The sequence below is a fragment of the Ctenopharyngodon idella genome, chromosome 7 (genome assembly GCF_019924925.1).
Source record: "Ctenopharyngodon idella isolate HZGC_01 chromosome 7, HZGC01, whole genome shotgun sequence".
In the NCBI taxonomy this organism is placed as follows: Eukaryota; Metazoa; Chordata; class Actinopteri; order Cypriniformes; family Xenocyprididae; genus Ctenopharyngodon; species Ctenopharyngodon idella.
The window spans coordinates 41552399-41574227 of NC_067226.1; the positions used below are offsets into that span (position 1 = coordinate 41552399).

The window sequence follows — 21829 nt, forward strand, 5'->3', positions numbered from 1 at the left end:
TAAGTTAAGAAATTCAAAGTTTAAGTAACGTTTTTTGTTTTGTACTCATACATTTTTATTGTTCCTAACTTGACATATTTGAGTACACTAATTTATACATTCATTTATACATAACTTAAAAATTATCAGGTTATCTCAATGTAAATATTTTGCTAGCTATAACAAATTATCAGAAAATGCCAACTTGCTAATTTGCTAACATGTTAATAATATGATGGTAACTCTCCAAAACCCACATTAACAGAAACTCTTCTAAATTAGCACAAAAGATTAATCACTAGTAAATCTCCCTAACCATTAATCTTGCACAAACAAACAAACAAACAAAAAAACATTATATAACACTTAATTTTAGCATTTACTCCTCCTTTCGAGTGCCATGGGCAAAGCATGCTGGGAAATAGAAATCCCAGCCTAGTTTCAGTTAAACTTAAGTTTGTCTAAATGAAAAGAAATGAGTTCATACAACTCAAAACAATAAAACAGTGAAGTTTACTTGAAATATGTCAGTTCTGTGAACTCAAAAAGAAAGTTCTAAATACTAATAACAGTTAATTTAACTGAACTAATTTGTTTAATTTAAGTTTGTCCTACTCAAACCAATTAAGTATTTTGATTCCTGGGGTTTACAGTGTAGAAAGCAACGAAATTACCACATTCATTTACATTGCATATACATTTACGTTGCAGCGCTTCCAGGTTCTACATCAGAACACCGGCTCAGTATTGGCCGGCTCCTGCATCAGCATCACGCGCATGCATCGTGCTGCTCACGTGAATAGCATCGGCCAATACTGAGCCGTCATTCTGGCATAAAACCTGGAATCGCTGCAACGTAAATAGCGTAGGAGAATGACAGGGGGGAGACGAATTTGTTGAATAAAGTCGTTAGTTTTGTTTTTGCACACAAAAAACATTCTTGTCACTTCATAACATTAAGGTTGAACCACTGTAGTAATTTTGTTCTATGGAGGATAAAAAAAAAACCTCTTGGATTTCTTAAAAAATATCCTAATTTGTGTTCCAAAGAATGAAGGTCTTACGAGTTTGGAACGACATGAGGGTGAGTAATTCATGACAGAAATTTAATTTTTGGGTGAACTAATCCTTTATTATTATTTGCAAGTACACTTTTTAAAAATATACTTTCAAGACTCTAATTCATGTAATACAATTAACCACACTTCTTTTTCACAGGGGTATATTGGTTCCAGAATACATGTTTTAGATACTATTTATTTGAATGTGGTTGTTTGGCATTTGTTCATTGACAATTTGACAATTCATTTACATTCGAAACCTGCTGTTCATTTAGGCATTTCATGCCACCAAGAACTACAGACTCGTGACAGGTTGTACACTAGTTCTTTCTGGAAAAGAATATCTCCTCTTGGAAACGTTCAGCTGCCAGCACGAGGAAGAAAAAGAAAACAAATCAAAATCCATTTAAAAGGAAATCACAACAGAGTCATATTTTTAGCTCGCTATTTCTTAATTGCCATAAAGAGAACAATCAGATAAGGCTTGCAGCGTGTCTGTGTGAGTAGAGAGAGAGCAAAAAGCAAAGAAACAGAGAGGGAGTCACGTGCCTTTACTACCATACAATGAGCAACCAACTATTTTCATCCCTCTAGCTCCAGCCTTGATTACAATATGGCATCAGTGTGTCATCTCTGTGTTGCATTAGTATTGTGTTTACGCTACCATGTAAGAACCATCTGAGATAAGAGTGGTCGCCTGTGGATATATAGCACATGCCTTCATTACACTGACATGGGATCAGCTTCCTCAAATATATAGGATACACATAAAACAAACATATAGCCCTATATTTGCACTAGGGGTTCTGTTATTATATTAAAATAGGCTATACAAACTCTTGCAACCACTATTTGTTCATACCTCACCAACACTACATAATATAAATTATATTTCTCTGTGTTTTGGTCATGAAAACCGATGATGCAGCTGAAAAATAGTGGGCTTCCAGCTCTCAAAAGTGGGCGGTCATCAGTGGTCGAACTGCGTTTTGTTTTGACTGTCTACAAACCTCATGTTTTGGTTTTCTCTATCTGTGTTGCATATACATGAACTGTTGACACTGTATACCTCGTCACCTGCTTCTTCCTGGCGTTTGAGTGAGGAAGAAAATCCGTTGTGAGCGCATTACATTATCTTTCTCAGCCGTTATGACTCTCCAGAGCAGCCAAGCCGATGCTTAGTTTGCGACGCCGGATGGAAAGTATATCGCGTGAAGGGAGAGAGGTGGGGGTGCTAAATGTGACGCGACATCCATGAGCTCAAAATATAGTCAGTCCATATATATATATAGCATGAAACAATATTTGAGCACACAGCAACCCCCTCACACACTCCTGACTGTGAGTGTTCGAGTAAAGAAAATGCCCCGGGCTATATAGATTCAAAGTATTCTGTGAACCACCATAGTCCTCTTCACAACTTATCGAGCGTGTTCTCAAATAACAAACCCATTTATCCTGTCTTTATTTACACTATTTTCCGTTCGCATTGCTCGGAGATGAACGATACCGCCGCAGATTTGCTTAATAAAGAGGCCTAGAGCAAGTGTTTACTTCGGTGAACGAATGTAATTAGGATTAAAAGCTTTTCTTAAGCGGACCAATATAATTATGATATGGCGAATGAGGAAGCTGTTCACAAGAGAAAATAATAATAGCATATCTGATGGATGCACTGATGGGTAAAAAGTCCCGCCAGACTCGTAAATTATCCCTCTGACTGCACGGACCGATGTTAGCTTCTAAACAGACAGCATTTATGTATTTTTTTTATGTTCATGTTCAACGTCGAGCATAATCAGTAGCCGCTCCAAAAGGATTTTGATCCACTAAAAACAACCGGTGTCATTCATTCGGTGCTGGTCGCGCTGTAGGCTATTTGAATCACTGAAAAGAACCGGCTCATAAGAGTCATTCGTTCGGGAATCGAACTACATTGGTTCCGCGCTGTACATTCAGTAGCGGTGCTGTGGCGCTGAATAATCAGAGTATTTTAATACATATCGTGTCAGCCTCGGAGGAAGAACGCACGTTTGAAAGACGTTAATGCAATCGAAAGTCAAGAAAATCATTCAGTTTCAGTCATATTTATTAAACAGGACCGGTTCTTGGTTCCTAACCCTAGCTGTTACTAGAGGCATGTTGAGAGGGGCGAGTGGTTTTATAGTTGGGAAGATTTACTATGCGCGTGCCAGGCTCCGCCCTCCTTACAGTACGTCATTGGCGAGTAACAGCGAAGGGGAGTCACTCCCCTGCCTACTTTTAATAGCTTTGTCATGTGATGGAAAGCAGTTGTAAGACAGGTGCCCTCGGTTCATTGTCAGTGAGGGGCGCGAGGGAACGAGTGGATTTTCTCTTTTGTCCGTGATTTATTTTTTATTTTTTCGTACCGTCATTCAGGGGCTGGATGGCGTGGGACAGGTGTAATCAGGACTCGGTGTGGAGAGAACTAGAGGTGAGAACTGATGTGCAACTTATTTTTCCAGGGCTGGAACACTTTTTTTCTTTTTCTTTTGAGGAGACGGAAACGGAGCGCAGTAAACGTCCAAGACTGGCTTCGGTCGTAGTTCCCCGTTATATGAAGTCGACCGCTCTTGTAAGATGCACGGAAGACACGGACGCTCTGAATGCACGGGAATACACCGGGTTGTGAGAAAGTCTAATATGTTGGCAGAAATTGTGTGTGCTTTGATTTATCTGGTGGTAGCGTGTGGCTTTTCTCAAGCCGTGTCGGAGTTGAACAGTGACAGTCTATTTAGGATGTCTTGTCGTGGGAAATTGTTGACATGCCCGTGGATGGAGTGCGCTCGCTCGCTGTAACGCAGGTGATGATGAGACAGGTATCTGCTTCAGTGAGAGCCTAGTGCCACTGCCGATGTGCTGGAATTACTAAAATGTACTCGCGTCAGGTATTGTACATTGAAACTTTCTTATCAGAAAACAGATACAGTCTCGAAGAAGGCTATTTGCATGCATGCGGACGGAGCGCGTGCTGGATTTATTACTGGAGAATGTGCAGGAAATCGGCAAAAAAAGCTGCTGAACCTCGTTTACTTTGTATTTAGCAAGACCTCATCGCAAGGTTAAGTGTTGCTCCAGTGCAATACATTAATAACGATTGCATAGCTGTGTAACGAATCATTAAAACATGCTGTTCGGGACATTTTAGGTTTGTTTAAACATGTTTTATATGTTTCGCTCAGCGAAATGTAAGATAACGATAATAACGACGCACTTTCATGTAGGCTACGTTGGCTACGTATCAGTGCAGTCTATCTATCGCGTATTGGTTTATTCATAAAGCAGTGCTTTCAGCATGCTTAGCTGAAACTTTTTACTCACTATATAGAAATATATCGCTGCGCATAGGCACCTGTCTACGTTGCAGTGTATATGCACGTGCGCTATTATTATATTCGTTTTAAAAGGTTAGTTAAGTGTCTCAGTCGGAGCATAAATCCATCTAAACACAATCAGCAAATTGCTTCTCGTTTCCAATTGTAATCATATCAGTTCCAACGCAAGTAGATTCTCTCTCTCTCTCTCTCTCTCTCTCTCTCTCTCTCTCTCTCTCTCTCTCTCTGCGTGTGCTCGTGATTAAGCGTGTCCGTATTTTTGAGAGGAACGAGGGGATGTCGAGGCAGGAGCATTTGATGCATGCGATTTTATCTCATTTTTATCTCATTAACCGGTTTGCCTGGCGTCTATAAATCTGTGACAGCGGAAGGACATGATTTGTGTCATAAATAGATCTAAACTAAATCAGATACAGTGTGAGAATCATCTTTGATTTCTTTTGCTGCTTGGCACACAAACTATCGTGATGCTTTTGAGCAAAGTTTCGCTTTTCGTTTAGGCAGATTAGCTACATATTGTTATGTTACATTGTGTCAGTATTACCGAGAAAAGAGCAGAGTAATATGATTTGGGACGCAGTATCAGTAGTTAATGCGCGGTGATAGAATCATTTCGACAATTGTTCAAAATAAACATTTCGCTGTTCACTAAAAGCATCACTCTACAGCACCCTCCGCCGTCTGTCAAAACTCTACACACCTGTGCGCACAGGCTCTCCGCTGCTGCTGGTTTAGCTGTTACCTCGCCTCTATTTTACTCACAACGTACTCATTGATATGAAGTACAGTATTCTGACCAATCAGAGGGCGTGGCTGTGGCGCTCTTCCCTACGACGGTCCGCCCCTCCCCTCTCTCAACCAATCACAGAATTATTTGTTTTCTGGTTGGTTATGTTGTTGTTGTGGTTTCCTAAATGCAGCAAACGCGTCTGAATATGCTATTTGGTTAGATTTATGTTTGTATCATTCGTTTCTTTGTATATCTAACACCTCTAGTTCGTGATAATGAAACCCAAATGAGTACTGGTTATTCAATTGAGCAGTGAATAGAGGTTTTTTTTTTTTTTTTTTTTTTTTTTTTTTTTTTTTCATGCTAGTCACACAGGTCGCAATTACGTAGGCAAGTTACACTCCCTGTGAATCAAATAAAGGATGAGCTATTGGTGGTTACATCAGTCACACACTGTGCAAATAGACAGGTGCAGAGTTTTGAGATATTGTGGTGCATGCTGTGGCGCAAGTTTTGCCTATAAAGACTTCTAAATTGATAGAATTAAGTCAGTGTGTACAGTGATTCATTTTTTATGGCTGCTCAAATAGTTGTTTTATGGAAATGTAATGTTTTACTTTCAGTGTTTCACATAGTTCATTTTTTGCATTTAAATAATTCTGTTCAAGGAAAAAGATGGGTGCATTTTAAAACATTGTCTCATCTTGAATACTAAACTGGTTCAAATGCCATATTGCAAGAACATTTCTTTTTTATATTGTCAGATTTAGAGATACTGTAGAAATGCAAAAAAAAACAAAGATGCCTTATTCTGAAGAATCTAAGCATTATTATGCATGACGTCATGACAAAGCATCATTGCAAAAGTTTTACTTATTGGATTAAAAAATCAAAAGCAATACAAATATAGGTTTTAGTTTAAAAATAAATAAATAAATAAATGAAAACAATGAAAAAGAAATAGGTTTACAAGCTTAATCTAGGAATATATGCTGTCCATATACACTGTTTTGCAAAGCCTGACCAGTACTGAATGATTTAATATCTGTTAATCCCACCATCAGCAATTTGATGCTGTTTATAGTTTGTGATTTGAGCTCACACAGCTGCTGCAAAGTTAGAGAGTAAACACTAAATGTTAACCAATGGTAAAATTCCATTTGAACAATTATACTATCTTTATAACTAGTCCTGCAATTAGATTACATCATGACTGAATTGAATAGTGGTGTATGTCAAGCCAAGCCTTTTTTGGAAACTAAGCGCTCATTTCTACATAAGCGCTGAATGAAAATGTTTAACACATCTTGGCAAATATGTGCTCAACAATCTCTTCTCTTTTCCAGTGTGCTGCCTTGGTTGGTGAAGACCAGCCCCTTTGCCCTGACCTGCCTGAGCTTGACCTCTCTGAGCTGGATGTCAGTGACCTCGATGCAGATAGCTTTCTGGGAGGACTCAAGTGGTACAGCGACCAATCAGAAATCATTTCCAGTCAGTATGGCAATGAGGCATCAAACCTGTTTGAGGTAAAGAGGGTCATTGTGCTGTGATCTTTACTTATCTGATCATGCATGCTTGTCTTTTATAAAATTAGATATGATTCTAGCCTCATGCAGTTTATTGTGCGAGATTGTAACTGTGAGTGTGGAATTCTTCAAAGATGGCCTTTCCAATCAGTGCTGTTTATTAGTTAATAACAGAGCTTTACTCATTGGGAATGTGCATTCACCCATGCTGTCTGATAATTGGGGTGAGGTATCATGATAAGCACCCAACCTTTGCCCAGTACTTAAGGTCAGTGTTTGTACCTTTTACTACAATCTTGGGCCCAATGCACTGAAATTTATGGCTGTTTAAATGCGCATTCCTCTTGATGTTCCAGAGTAATGGTCAGTAATAATAGAGTGTGACAGTGTTTGCCCACTTTTTGAGCAACCTTGGTTCTGGAAGTATTTTTTCCATAGGGATGTTAAAAAAAAAGTTTGTTTAGGAGTTATAAACCATGAACCAAACCAACCAGCTACGATCATCACAAACTTTGATCAAAAGCAAAAAATATTTAAAAATCAGACAAAAACACAAGAACTTCATATGACGCATTGGGAATGACATAAATTAAAACGATAGTGAAATTTGAGAAATTGCAAATTGATGGAGAAATTGCAAATTATGCATAGTAATATTTAAGCAGTTTGAGAGTATGACTCATTTGCAGTGCTTCATGGGATTGGGTGGGCGCTAAAGTATTCTTATGGTGTGATTTGCTTGTTGCAATTCTCTGATTGGTGGAGATTTCTCTACAGAATCATGGGTAATGTAAAATTCCACTGTTAAACAAGATCATAAAAAAAAAAAAAAAAAAGGTTGACAGCTTTAACAAAAGCATATATGTTTTACCTTGTAGCTCACAGGTCTGTCTTTAAAGGTTTATAAGTTCAAAATCAATCCCCTTATCCCTATGGAGAAAATGAATGTTTTTTTTTGTTTTTTTTTGTGCAAATTGATGGAGAAAATGCAAATTATGCATATTATGCATACTAATATTTAAGCAGTTTGAGAGCTTAGGGAGTATTGAAAGCAGCGCTTCATTGGAGTGTGTGGGTGCTAAAGTATTCTTTTGGTGTGATTTGCTTGTTGCAATTTTCTGATGGAGATTTCTTTGCAGAATCATGGGTAATGTAGTTTTTCACCAGGAATTCCACTGTTGAACACAATCGTTTTAAAAAGAAGTTGACAGCTTCAACAAGCATATACCTTGTAAAAAATGTTGTTTCAACGTAAAAAAGTAAGTGTTCGTGCTGCCACAAAATTTTAAGTTTAGTCAACTTGAAATGTGAAGTTGTACTAAGTGACAACTTGGTTATTTGAGTTGACTAAACTTAAATTTTTAAGGCAGCACAAACACTTACTTTTTTAAGTTTAAAACAGCATTTATTTTTACAGTGTTGCTCATAAGTCTGTCTTTAAAGGTTTATAAGTTGCAGAACTTATAAATAAATGCAGAAAATGAATGGCATTTTTACTTATGGAACCTGACTGTTGCACTCTGGCGGTGATGGTGCCATCTCCCAGTGAACAAATCAGGCAAAATCTGACCCATTCAACTTAGTCACCATCACTATTGTGGTTCATTTTAATTATACAACTGATCTCATATCTGAATCATTACCTTAATCTAGATGGTCCACTTTTAACCGGCTTGTTCCTGCCCAAGGTTGTCATGTTGAAAAATGGAAGAGGTAAAACTTTAAACCTGTTACACTTGCGCTTCTTCGTCACTGACAAAGGAAGCAAAGTCCATAGGAAAAGAAATGAGGCGGCTAAAACAAAGCAGCACTGGCCCTGGCTAGTTCATTGTCTTATCTGGAAAGATAGAGAAGAGAAATGATAATGCCACATTGCTCTGAGTGCTGGCAAATATAGTGCAGGGTCTGTTGTGCGTTTTGAGGTTTTATGTCATTGTGTGATAGGGAATTCTTCCACATTCCTATCCTGGACCATGTGGTGAGAGAATGATTTTATGGGGCCCACATACAAGTGCCAGTGAACCAGATAAAAATAATACTGTGTGTAGGTGTATGTTAATTAAACATGTTAATAATTTACATGCATTACTGCTCCTGTTATAGAAGCATATTTAAAATTTGTGTAGATATAGAATATTTTTGAGTGTTTGCTCTTTTTTTTTGTAGATCCTCATTGTCTAATTTAAAATTTTAGTGGTGACAGAATAAGCACAAGGTGCTAAAGCAGCTGATCCTAGTTCAGTGAGATGGGACATGAGGTGTCAATAGTGATGAATGTGTGTATTGTATATGCATTTCCAATACTGGCCTATGTGGGTCAGTACAGTGCCCAAGAGCAGAGTGAAGACAGGTTAATGAATGGCCAGCTCTTGTGTAAAGCTAGTTGGCAGAACTTTTCCTCTTCCTCCCCCTGCACTCATTCAAAATCCCTGGCAATGTTTTCTTAACCTGTCTGACTGCAGTATAGTTAATGGGTGGCCTGGTGAGTCCTCTGATGTCACACAACAAGCAGGCCACACACGGATATAGAGGCTCAGTGCGCATGTGCTGTTTAGGGTCTGAGAGAACACAAGGCCGTTTTAATAATCTAAAAAAATTTATTTGCGCATTAAAGTTACATTAAAGGCCCACTGAAGTGCCTTGGGATGCGCAGCATTATTCAATGTGTTGATGTAATTTCCTATGAAACAAGAAGACAGTTAAGGCGGGACAGATCGAACAGCTCCTCCCCTTTTTTAAAATAGCCAATTGCTTTTTGTTTATATCACAGCTCGGTCAGAGCCGTTGAGCTCAGTAAAGCCGCATTTTCCTCCTAATCTTTAACCGTTTCTCCTTCTAATCTCCTCCATATCGTTTTAAAGTAATGCATTCTGTGCAGAATACAAATGGGTCCGATAGTTTTTCTGGGATGACTCGCGCATATGATCTGCTCTGTGCTATCGTGTCTCTAGACTGGAGCAGACTGCGTGTGCTGCAGTGGTTCGCATGACACTAACGCGAAACCAGACTTAATTCGCCCCGATGGAAAGCATATTTACACTGTCTGAATAGTTCCCTGTCCCATTCGCCATTTAGAAAATAGTAAATGTGTGAACAAGAGACCGATTTTAGCCGCAGATTCAGCATCTATTTATAATGTTGGGGGTGGGATTTTAGATTCTAGAGAGCATTTGATTGAACAGAAGATCTGATGAGAAGTTGATGTGCAGAGTGATGTCATCAAAATCATTGATTCTTATTGGCGGAAGTGAGTGTTGCAAGTTTTGAATGCTTATACCTTCTAAATGCGAATTTAGACATTGTTTTGGAGCACACTAGCTTATACATAACAGTAAGGCTAACATGTTCATACTAGAAGCCAAACAACTTTAATTTTGATTTCATGGGAAGTCTTCCACCCTGCTCCTGAAGAGCTACTTTCCTGCAGACTTCAGTTCCAGCCCTGCTCCAACACACCTGCCTGTAATTTTCAAGTAACCCTGAACACCTTGATCAGCTGGTTCATGTGTATTTGATTGGGGCTGGAGCTGAACTCTGCAGAATGGTAACTCCCCAGGAGCAGACCCCTGCATTAAAGCATATGGCTGTGTCCGAAAGCTTAAAAATGCTGCCTTCGGAGGATGCATTCCAAGGTAGGAAGGCATCAAGGCATGCCTGAATCTAATGTTAGCTTCACTTCCTGTCTCCTGAGATACCTTCATCTGATCGATTTTTGATGTATCTTTCACTGCCTTTGATATCCCACAATCCCGTTCTTTCCATTCTGTGGCAGTTGAGCTAAAAATAAAGATGGCGTCTGAATGTTGCGGTTGGTGGTCAGTTTGTGTGTAAATGTACATTTTTGACCAACGTTTTCCACTTCTGATGTCATTTCAAGTGAAAAATTACTACTGTAGTAATTAAATATTTGCTTAGTTCTCACCAAAGCTTGCGCTATTTTGCTGTAGATCATTGAACCGTTACACTGCCTCAGAAGTCTGTCCGAAATCAGTTTCGAGAGGTACCTTCATGCGCAAAGTCATTGCCTGATAACGGCAGCGAGGCAACAAGTTAGCTGCCTGTGTTTTTGAACTCAGCCTATGTGTCTTTTGTTGAATATCATATTTGTTATGTCAGGCATATGACTCCTAAAGTATGATATAGGACATGGAGCTCATACTCGAAGAGGAAAAAATCTCACTTTTAGACCCAAACTGAGCAAAATATGCAGTTTTAATATTTTTATTTATATGGCTGAAAAGTAAGATGAAATTCAGACTACTTACATAAAATGCGTATAAATATCAGTCTCAGTAAGATGATAATAAAAAAATGCTTAGTTTTATGATCAAAGCTCTCTAGTTTTTATTGTGGGGGGGGCGGCAAGTGCAATACATTGATGATTGAGAGATAAACAAATAAATGTTTCTCAGAGTTGCTTCAATCCAGTCAGTGTTCATCTTGGAATATTACTAAGAATATAAAAGTTATTTTTGCATTTGCTTAAAAATTTCACAGCAAAAAGACACATGTACCATGACCTGAAGAGGGATGTTTTTACAATTATACTAAAAGGCCTTTTAGTTGCTAAAAATGCATAAACTATTGTAAGGGAAATATGATTACACACTATCAATCAGACAATAGAAGGCCTGTAGTAGATTGTGTAAACAGGTTTTTCTTATGTTTTGATTATGGTGATAATTTAGAGGATTTAGAAATTTGCATATCAGTAGGCTTTATAGGGTTGATGCAAAAACAGACAATTACAGCTGCATATACATAAAAGCACGACAAATATGCTTATGTATATTCGGATATGCACAACAGACACATGGCATGTACATTTAAACACGCTCGCATTCGACACAAAGCTTTTCTCACTATTATTATTCATTATTTCATGTCTTACGCTTTCCTGACATTTTGTACATGATGTTCCATTATTGCAGGGCCGTGTGGGGCAAGCCGGCAGGCAGATGAGAGTGAGCGATAGCAGCGGGCAGGGAAACGCAGCCTAGAGATTTTGTGTGACGTGACGGCTTATGCCTTTCAGTGGCAGTTCAGCCCTAGTTATCAAGCGCATCTCGGGGGCTAAAATGGATCTCTGGAGGTGGGGGCCGACAGGCAGCTCGCTTTGCCCCAGGGAGAGGGCCTGACAGCACGGTCAGCCTGTCACCGGCAGCCCCTCTCTTGGGAACAGGGCCGTAGGGAGGTTAGAAGTACTCAGACATGTAAAACCATGTTTTGAGTCCAATAGATTTGCTCTTTTAGGCATTGGTTAAAAGTGTATGGCTGCTACATTTGTATTAAGCCACTAAATGTAACATTTAGTTCTCATGCATAGTGATAAATGTGAAGCTGTGCACAAGTTTATCATACAGGATGTTATCTTACCCTTTTTTCAGGAATTTCAAAAGCAAAACCACTTTAGATAGCACTTTTTAGGATATTTACAGACTATTAAATGCATTCCATGGCAAATTCTTTAGTATCAGGCTGCTGTGACATATATTGTAGCTTTTGTGCTTACAAAAAAGGTAACATCATTATACGCAAACACCATGGTACTGATTACCATGTTTACATACTGTACAATGTAATTTATTTTTATTCAACTTAGGCTCATTTGAAAAAACATGTCTGTGGTGATTTTTTTTTTACAAAATAAGATATGATGTTGCTGCTTGCATGTTTCGTGGAACTTTCAAAGTGAAATATCCAAGTGAGTGGCACTAAAAGCACATTCAGTTCTATCCGAAATAGATCAACATGAATCTGACAACATATTTATTATGCTGGTTGTTGTACGTATCACACCAGTTCAGAAAAGAAATGTCAGGTGAGTGACGCTAAAAGGTTATAATCAGTGTTGGGGGTAACACATTACAACTTGAGTTACATAATCAGATTACTTTTTTCAAGTAACTAGTAAGGTAACGCATTATTTTTTTTAAATTTACCACTAAATATCTAAGTTAATTTTTCAAATAAGTAACACAAGTTAATTTGTTTTCCCATGTATTGACTGACAGCGCTCCCATTTTGAGAGAAATCGAGAGTAAGTGCAGAGGTGTTGTGTGTAAACATGACAGTTATTGTAGTTCTAGACTAAATGTGAGCATTTACTCATCTCACTTGCAAAAAAAGAGTGTCAGTATTCCTCAAAATGAAACAGTGAAATGCAATCTCAGAATATTGCACAAACCTGCAATAATTAAATGTATTAAATGAAACAAATATACTTTATGTATTTAATCTTACTTTATTAACCATTGTCTTTGCTTATGGCCTTCGATGATCCAGTTCAACCATACTAAGAAGCAAAAATGACTTTAGATAAACATCACATTTCTGATCAGCCTGAAGCTTATTTCACTTTTGGTGTGAAAGGGCCTTTACATTTGCCAAAAATAGAACTTTTTTGTTGTTATTAAAAAAACAAAAAACAAGCAAGCTCAGCCCAGGTGAGAAAAAATGTACCGCAAAAGTAATGTAATGCATTACTTTCCATAAAAAGTAACGCAAGTAGTTACTTTTTTAGGGAGTAACGCAATATTGTAATGCATTACTTTTAAAAGTAACTTTCCCAAACACTGATTATAATGCTTTATTGCATTTGAAAATAATGTACCACCTAAACCTAACCGATAGTGTTAACGAAAGCAAAAAAAAAAAAGCCATTTCAGCTTGCTTCTACAAGTCTTTGTTGTCTTAGATCATAACTCGTGTTTCACGGGACTGCAAGGAAGCAGTCAAGTGCAATGCTGTACCAGGTGAGCAACAGAGCAAGTTTACTACGTCAGAAAAAAAAAATGTACATATGTATTAGTTTACATTAGTTTAATCATGCACAATGATAAGTGTTTTGAGGTGCAATGTACCACTCAAAAAAAAAAAAAAAAAAAAAAAAAAGAAAAATTCTTTATTAATCGATAATCTGCCCCGTAATCATAATTTGTGTAAAAAGTTAAAAAGTTGTTGCTGTTTTACTACCGCTAGTGTTCATTTCAGCTGGAAACTGCAGTGAATTGTATGTATAGCTACATTTTTGGAGTTTTGCAAAAATGTAGATATGAGCCTGTGTTATTTTTATTACTTGTAATCCATATGAAAAATAAATAAATATTATTTATATTAATTTATACAAGACACATCAAAGTACACCATGGTCAATATGTCCAAACATGATATTCCTTGTACTATATCCAAACCACTGGTAAATAATCAAACAAAATATAAGAATTTGCATTAAGTTGTCTTGATGAGTAAGTAAAAATATGTAAAATATGAGTAAAATATGTTGGTATATAAAGAGTGCATTTTTTTTTAAAGCCTTTGTCAATAAAACGTGTAGTCAAGTTTCAGAATAACTGATCAATTTTCAGCCATTAGTTCAATGTAATTCTGCCCTCAACTCCAGCAGTCCTGTGACTAAAACACGTTATAGGTTTGATAGTGTCGCCTTGATCCCTCTCTGATTTGATGAACAGGTGACTGGAGTGTAACATGCTGTCTTTTTGGATGGCCTTTAGCTCTATATCCTGGTAAGAGTTCTCACTGTTCTCTCCACTGCATGGACAATGTGTGGAATGGAACACTCCCTGACTCCAAGTGATTGCCGCAGACTTTTATTTTAAGGACACTTGACACCTAGTCAAAATAACTCCCTATTTAAGACTGTACTGTATTAGGTCATCCAAAAAGGGCTGTGCGGTCGGGTCGTGTGATGTTTATATCCAAACACGAAACTATGCTGCCAGCGAGTGTTTGGAATTACAACTTGGTTGTGGGGTGAAAGCACTGGCTGTGCTTTGTAAGGTGAGTGCAGTTACTGATGACCGGACAAAATTTTGACCAGACTTTGACCTAGCTACAAGTGGTGAGCCAAAGTATGTGGGGGGGGTTCGGATGTCCAAGTGTGAAAGCGACTCCGCAGATTAATTGCTGAAATAAATCACACTCACACTCAAGTACACACATTCACTTACACATAAACACATCCATGTAAACAAGTCCTATTTGCTTCTTGCTTGTCTAGCAATTTGTAAATCTATCAAACAGAAAACTAGAGCAACAGCAAGGAACCGTGATTGATAAAATCGGCCAAATGTACAGTAGGCCTACATCTCTCAGAAGACAGAAAAATGCTCACAAGACACACACGCCCATGGTGTTAACGGTGACTGCTGATGGCTTCGCATTTTTAATTTGCAAATTTATGCTGACATTTGAAAACACACCATCAGTTTAGCTGCACAAGTTCAGCTGGGCCAAGCATATTATCATTTTGTGCTGTATAATGTGATTTCCTCAAGTGAACACTTACATGCATACGCATTCACTCACACGCACTACACTTTAACTTATCTCCCTATCGAAACCAAGACAGTTTGCATGTTGTTTGGTGTCGGCCTCCTCAAAAGCACCACCAAAGCTTCTTTCATCATGTTTGGTCCAGTGCTATTTTAGAATTATTTATATACTATTATAGTATTTATGAATATTTTTAATTAGCTTTTATTTTTCATTTTTTTTAGTTGAAGTCTTAGTTATTTTGTAATGTGCTTTTGTCTTTTTTTTTATTTTTTTTTTTTATCATTCATATTGCTTTAATTTATTTATATTTTATTTTAGTACTTCAACTTATTTATATCAATTAGTTGCCAACATGGTAACATTTCAAATTTTTGTTTAAGTTGTTTTTTGTTACCGTTTTCACAGATCCACGTTTTTGTTGTTTACAACAAAATGGTACTCATTTTCAAAAACTTGCACTTTGAAACCCGATTTCAAAAGTTTGCGTTTTCAGGCCCCCAAAACGGCGTTGTCATGTAAATGAACGGCCAAAACACATAAAACGTTTTTCCGTTTTTAGTTGAAAACGTCATGTAAAAAGTCCCTAAGGCCACATCCACACGAAGCCAGAGCTTCGTTCTAAAAAAAAAAAAAAAAAAATTCCGTAAACACGGCATCGTCTCAAGAAATATTTGCGTACACTTGAAACCACTGAAACTGACTCAAAACGATGTAGTATACATGCCAGACCAGTAGCGCTGTTATTCTGCCATAGAGATACACTAAAAACGGAGTAGAAGACTTGGAGAATGCGAGTCGAGGGGTCGAGACGTGGGGTGATGACATCGTTTCACAAAATATACAGATTGTACACGAAAACGCAAGGGTGTCATTTTCAGATTTATTTTATTTAAAAAAATAGCGGTTTCAGGCTCCTAAAACGCCGGATCCGTCTGGACGAATAGCCAATACGATACAATTTTTTTACGTATACAGCTAAACGCGTCTCTGTGTGGACGGGCTCTAAGATGTCTCCCTAATCAAACATACCTGATTCAACTCAGCAGCTCATTAATAGTGACTCCCAAGGCCCCAAATATGTGTGTTAGATAAGCGAGACAGCAAAAATATGCACTGTTGGGAGTACTCCAGGACCAGAATTTAGAACCACTGGTTTAATGAATTTCAATGGTAATATCTCTCATTTTGCATGAGCTGCAGTTATATTTAGGTATATGTCATGGCTCCATCTTGCTCCCAGAGGGCCACCTTCCTCCAACACACCTGCCTAGAGGTTTATAGTAATCCTGAAGACCTTGATTAGCTGGTTAAGGTGTGTTTAATTAGGGTTGGAGTTGAGCTCCGCAGGATGCCAGATTGGACATCCCTAGTATATGTAATATTTTCCTGGAATGATAATGTCTGTGAGAGCAGTGGCACTAGTGCCATGCACCATTGGGCAGATAATTGGTTAGGGCTGTTTCGTCACACTTTTGGAGTGTTTGACTTTTGGTGTTTCTCATATGCAGTGAATCAAAAAAAAAGAGTCGTACCAGGGTGACCACTTAGTTGCAATGGTTGCGAAATGCAACAGAGCCCTGTCATCAGTAAGAAACCTCTGAAGTTTTGGCAGAAGCTTGTCAAACAACCGTAGAGAGAGTCTGAATTCCAGTGGGCATAAGCAAATTTATTCACTTTGCAGTGAAGGGAGGGGAAAAAGCAAGGGAGTGCAAGGCAAGGAGGAGGGAAAGAAGAGGGAGGGTAACATCACTTGCAGCTGGAAAATAGTCCCCGCAGGGCATGTTTGGAGTAGCACAAGTTAACATAAAGCTTGTTGCTCGGCTTGCTTGCGTACTTCTGCTTCTTTCTCAGGATCTGGTTTCCTGTCCTGTATTCATTTCCATGCTTCTGTCATCTTTCTCTGTCCATACACCCATCTTTTATTCTTTCATTCTTGCTTTTCCATCCACTGCTCTATAAAGTGGTGGTTGTATGTGAGAGCTTTCTTCAGAGGCCAGTAGCATCAGCTGATCTTCATTCTTAGCCACCTGATGCTCATCACAGAGCCAATTTAACACCCCACACACACCTGTGAAGGAGAGAGAATGGGGGGAATTTGTTACCAAGGGAAATTGAAGTATGTGTGTGCATTATTAACACATTTTCATATATAATATATAAAAAAATAAAATAAATAAATATATATATATATAATTTATTTATTTATTTTTTCTAAATTAAAACATTAATTTCAGTTTAGGATAAAAAACAAATAGCTGCTGAAATTTTGGTGCATCACTAGCTGAAATGTGTTTCCTGTTTGAGGGGAGGAAAGTCTTAATTATTAATTCCAAACATCACTTACTGCATCTGTATATTGCTGCACATTGATAAAGTGCAAAAAGGCACAGAAAGCTCAGCACATACTTTGTCCCTAAATATATCTTGACACAGACTTGCAGAGTTATTTTAGTCGAGTATGAAATGAACCTTGTTTTAGCGCAATGCTTGATTGGCAGGTGAGTAGGCGGTCTTTTCTGGAGCATATGAGGATGGATTTCCATTTACACTACTATTGCAATGTGGCTGCAAGTGTTTCAGACTACCTCTGAGCGGACCGATTCCATGATATTCTTTGAAGTACTTTGGAGTACCATGTAAATACCTTGGTAAATGAAGTACCATGGCATGTGCTGCATCAAAGTATTACCGTGCTACAGCCACAATACTTCTGGCTGTCATCTTTACGTTGTAGACACATCTGGTTACAAATATAGGTAACACTTTATTTTACAGTGCATTTGTTACACATATTACATGTAGTTACTATAGTAATTACTATAGATTGCAACTAACCTAAACCACATCCTAATCCTAACCCTAAGTACATGTAGTTAATTATTGTTACTCAGTACTTAAATGTATAATTACACTGTAACACTAAAGTGTAACCCAAATTAATCTAATTCCTTTAAACCACCGATATGAATTTAAGCTTTGATCTTAACACATATCTCCTGTGTTTGTTTGTGTACAGCATTTCAAATTACTGTTACAAGGTTTGGCTTCCTTTGCTCTGGGACACATTATGTCCTGCCAGTTAAGTGTCAGCTGATGACCGCTGCCCAGAACTGAAGCACCACAGGTGGTGTCACACATGAGACCGTTTTTCCATGTCTGGGGACAAGTTATACATGGGGTTTTCCTTGGACATGGTGTTCAGCCCCTTAACTCCGTTTTATGAGTCTGGCTTAGACAGCTTGTGGTGGAAGTTGCACTGATCTGGTGCCAAAATTCATCATGGAAGTGATAAATATCCTACATTGACAGTACAACCAGTACTATCTGAGGATTTAATGGTGGCTTATATTATGCTGATTAATGTAACAGTATTTCATGTCACAATATATCACAATACAAATATTCAACAGTATTGATTATAGTTCACCAAAATAAATGTTCAGACAGATTTAACTTTGCATCGAATATGGTAATGGAACGTCAAATATGGCAAGAGTCAATGAATTAAAAATAAAATACATTGTTGAATAACATGCAATATTTAAAATGTTTTAAATGTATCTGCATGTGTCTAATGTAATTCTGTATTTTTAGCTAAGCAGAATCATGAATATTTCTATTGTGGTAATACCATTTCCTTGTACATGGAGAAGAAGGACCAAGTCCAAACCTATTCAAGTCTATTCCTGATTTAATCATTTTAAATAATACTTTTGTTAACTGTTTATCATATGTTTTAGAATTAATCATAAAAAAAAATAAAGAAAGAAAATAACTTTGTTTAAAGGTTAGTGAGAGCATCATATCACGTTTCGTCTATCAAAGCGACATGAGTGTATTGTTACACCCATACTGATACTTTTTAATGGCTTGGTATGTACGTGCTACGAACATAATCCTCACAGTGTTGTGTGCATTGATGTGCACAAACGTCCAAACACACACAGGCAGTTGCCCTGTACAGTAATATTCACATTTTGTAACGTGTCACCAATCATAAGTGCGGGATAGCCATTGTGGGCTATTTTTAGTCTGGGACGGTAATCTCTTCTAAGAGCCTTTCAGGGCATGTCTCTTTCTAACCTGGCCGGAAATGCTAAGCCAATAAGCCCCAGGCGTCTGGCTCAACTCTAGGCCGGGAGAGAAAGTGAGTCCCGGTACAGGCGTTTCCTGGATTATTTAATACTTCAGCATTGCAGGGAGGGGGAGTTTGAATCTCTGAATTCCAGGAATGCTGGTTCTTTTAGGGCTTATGCACTGCAGGGTACAGAGTGTTTTGGACATAGCTTAGTGGTGTCACACTGCACAATTTTATGGAGTGGGTAAATTAACAAACAAATGCTAAATTTCTGCAATGAGGAATGAGCTGATTGAGTGCATTGCAGTAGATAAATTTGATACATGCTCAGACTTGCATGGGCACATTTTTAATAGCTCTGTTTGCAAAGTAAAATGAACCACTGTAACATATATTCACAAAGTTTTCATTGAGGATTCATTTTCCAGTTGCCACGAGACTCTAATTTCCAGTCTCACTCCTCCGTCCATCTGTATTTCATCCTTTCATTCCCATGATATTCATCAACGATATAAAGTGTGAACATACATTTTGAGCAGCTGTAACTGTGAGTGATGCATCCTTGTCACTTTTTGATAGTTAGAAGATGTATTTTGGTGCTGTACAAAAATATCATTCTTTTAAAGAAGTACAAACAAGAGCAAATTTCATTTTGGTTGGTTTTAATTTGTGGCCCAGGTGAAGCCAGACCTTTAAAATGTTTACATGTATGCTTACACATTGCCTCCAAAAGTGTAGAAATGCTCTAGGCAATGTGAGCGTTAGTCCTTATCTCTTGGCGTAGATATATTTTGAAGTAATTTGTAATTATCATTGAAGACCACCAGATGATTACATAATAATGGCAATATAGACACGTCACAGTCAGACGTGCCCCTTTGGCAGCTGTGATGCCTGATTATTGGATTAAACTTGCCAGATTTCTTTTTTAAAGAGAATCGGGTCAAGCACACCTTTTAGCTTTACTGATTGATTGCCATTTAAGCTTAGCATCCAATAGACTAATCAGAACACAGTGTAGAGATTTACATTTATTAATTTAGCAGACACTTTTATCCAAAGTGTCTTACAAATTAGGAATACAAGAAGCAATTCATCTTAAAGGGATAGTTCATCCAAAAATGAAAATGTTGTCATCATTTACTCACCCTTATTTTGTTCCATGAGTTTCTTCCTCTGTTGAACACAAAAGAAGATATTTTAAAGCTGCAGTCCGTAACTTTTTTTGGTTAAAAATTACCCGAAATCAGTTTTTGAGCATGTACATAACCAGCCAGTGTTCAAAACTATCTCCTTACCTTAGCCCGATTCACAACGGTATGCTTGTAATAATGTTTTCTAATTTGAGTGGTACTGGTTGGTTTCTGCGGGAAATTCAAGTATGTCGCCGTTTGTCTTTGCGTCATTACAGACATGTTACTTGTTCAGTTGACATTTTCCGGTGAAAATTCTTATTTCGGTCATACTTCCAAGACTACAATCTGTGATTCCGAAGTACAGTATCCACAGGTGTGGTGACTGACAGCCAAAGCATCCTCAAAGCACCGAGGAGCCGTGCCGATGCACAACCCACATAAAAATGATAATTCTGCAAATAACTACAATTGCAGGTTTCGAACAGAGATGGTGACAAAGAGGCAAAACTTACAGACTGCAGTTTAAAGAATGTTAGTAACCAGACAGTTGACGGTATCCATTGAATTTTATAGTATAGATTTTTTCCATATTGTGGAAGTCAATGGGGCCAACTGTTTGGTTTATCCATATTCTTCAAAATGTCCTATTTTGTGTTCAGGAGAAGAAAGAAATTTGTACAGGTTTGGAACAACTTGAGTGTAGGTAAATGATATATATATAAATAGCTCTAGTATATATGTATATAAATAGCTCTAATGTGTGTGTGTGTGTGTGTGTGTGTGTGTGTATATATATATATATATATATATATATATGTGTATGTGTGTGTATATATGTGATCAGGATTTATGCTGATATTGTCCAAAATTTGCATGGTACATACATACAAACAGAGAGAGAGGGGAAAAGGGGGAAGCATGTTTGATGTGTAATGGGAATAAAAGTCAAGGTCTGGTAGATCTTCCCTCACCTACAGGAGATGGAAGTCAAGGTAAAAGATAATGCATTTATTTAGTAATCAGCAAATAGCTTTTATCCAGTGGGGTGAGAGTGATGTGGTGGGTTCTGATAAGATCATTTGCTTTCAGGTGTTTTGCTGGCTACTGTACTCAGCATTGAGTGTAAATTGAATAGCATGACCTTTTGCAGCCGAATCAAATTGACTGCATTTCCACACACATTTGGTGGTTTCAATTACCATACATTTTTTGATATTGGAGTCTGTAACCCCACTCGTTTCTCATGGATACTCGAATGAGAGCAGGTGTTCATGATAAAACACGCACACATGGAGGCATGCAATCTCTGCTTTCATACAGATATATTCAGGCAATTGACTCTTGTGCAGTTAACACATATGCTTTATTATAGAAAGAGAACTATAGTCCCGTCTTTCTCCTTTGTTGTCGCTCCTCCGCGCGCTTGGTGCAGTGCCGGTGATGATGTGCCCTGCTGCTGATATCAGGGTGACAAATGACGGGCCGCCCTGCGATTTGCTGCTCATAAGCCTGCCAACAGCCGAAAGGTCAGAGGGGGATTCGGAGGGTAACAAAGCACTTTTAACAAGAGGAAGAGGGTGACTTTACATGCTTAAATACCAGCTTTATATGTCCACATTTCCACATGCATGGCTGTTCCTCTGCCCTGCTGCATTGGAATAAAAC

The 21829-nt window shown here is 38.0% G+C and overlaps 1 protein-coding gene across 6 annotated transcripts in view; it reads left to right on the forward strand.

The window, feature by feature from the left end:
• Positions 1 to 3298: 3298 nt before the first annotated feature.
• ppargc1a (peroxisome proliferator-activated receptor gamma, coactivator 1 alpha) overlaps positions 3299 to 21829 on the forward strand; it is a 48255-nt gene continuing 29724 nt past the window's right edge. For 3 of the 6 annotated variants that reach the window (XM_051900019.1, XM_051900018.1, XM_051900022.1), the window contains exons 1-2: positions 3303 to 3495; positions 6473 to 6652. In XM_051900019.1, the coding sequence (XP_051755979.1) occupies positions 3448 to 3495; positions 6473 to 6652 (228 nt within the window). In that variant the 5' untranslated portion in view covers positions 3303 to 3447. Of the gene's footprint in view, positions 3496 to 6472; positions 6653 to 21829 lie in introns of all 6 variants that reach the window. The other 3 variants (XM_051900017.1, XM_051900020.1, XM_051900021.1) reach the window with 3 other exon arrangements.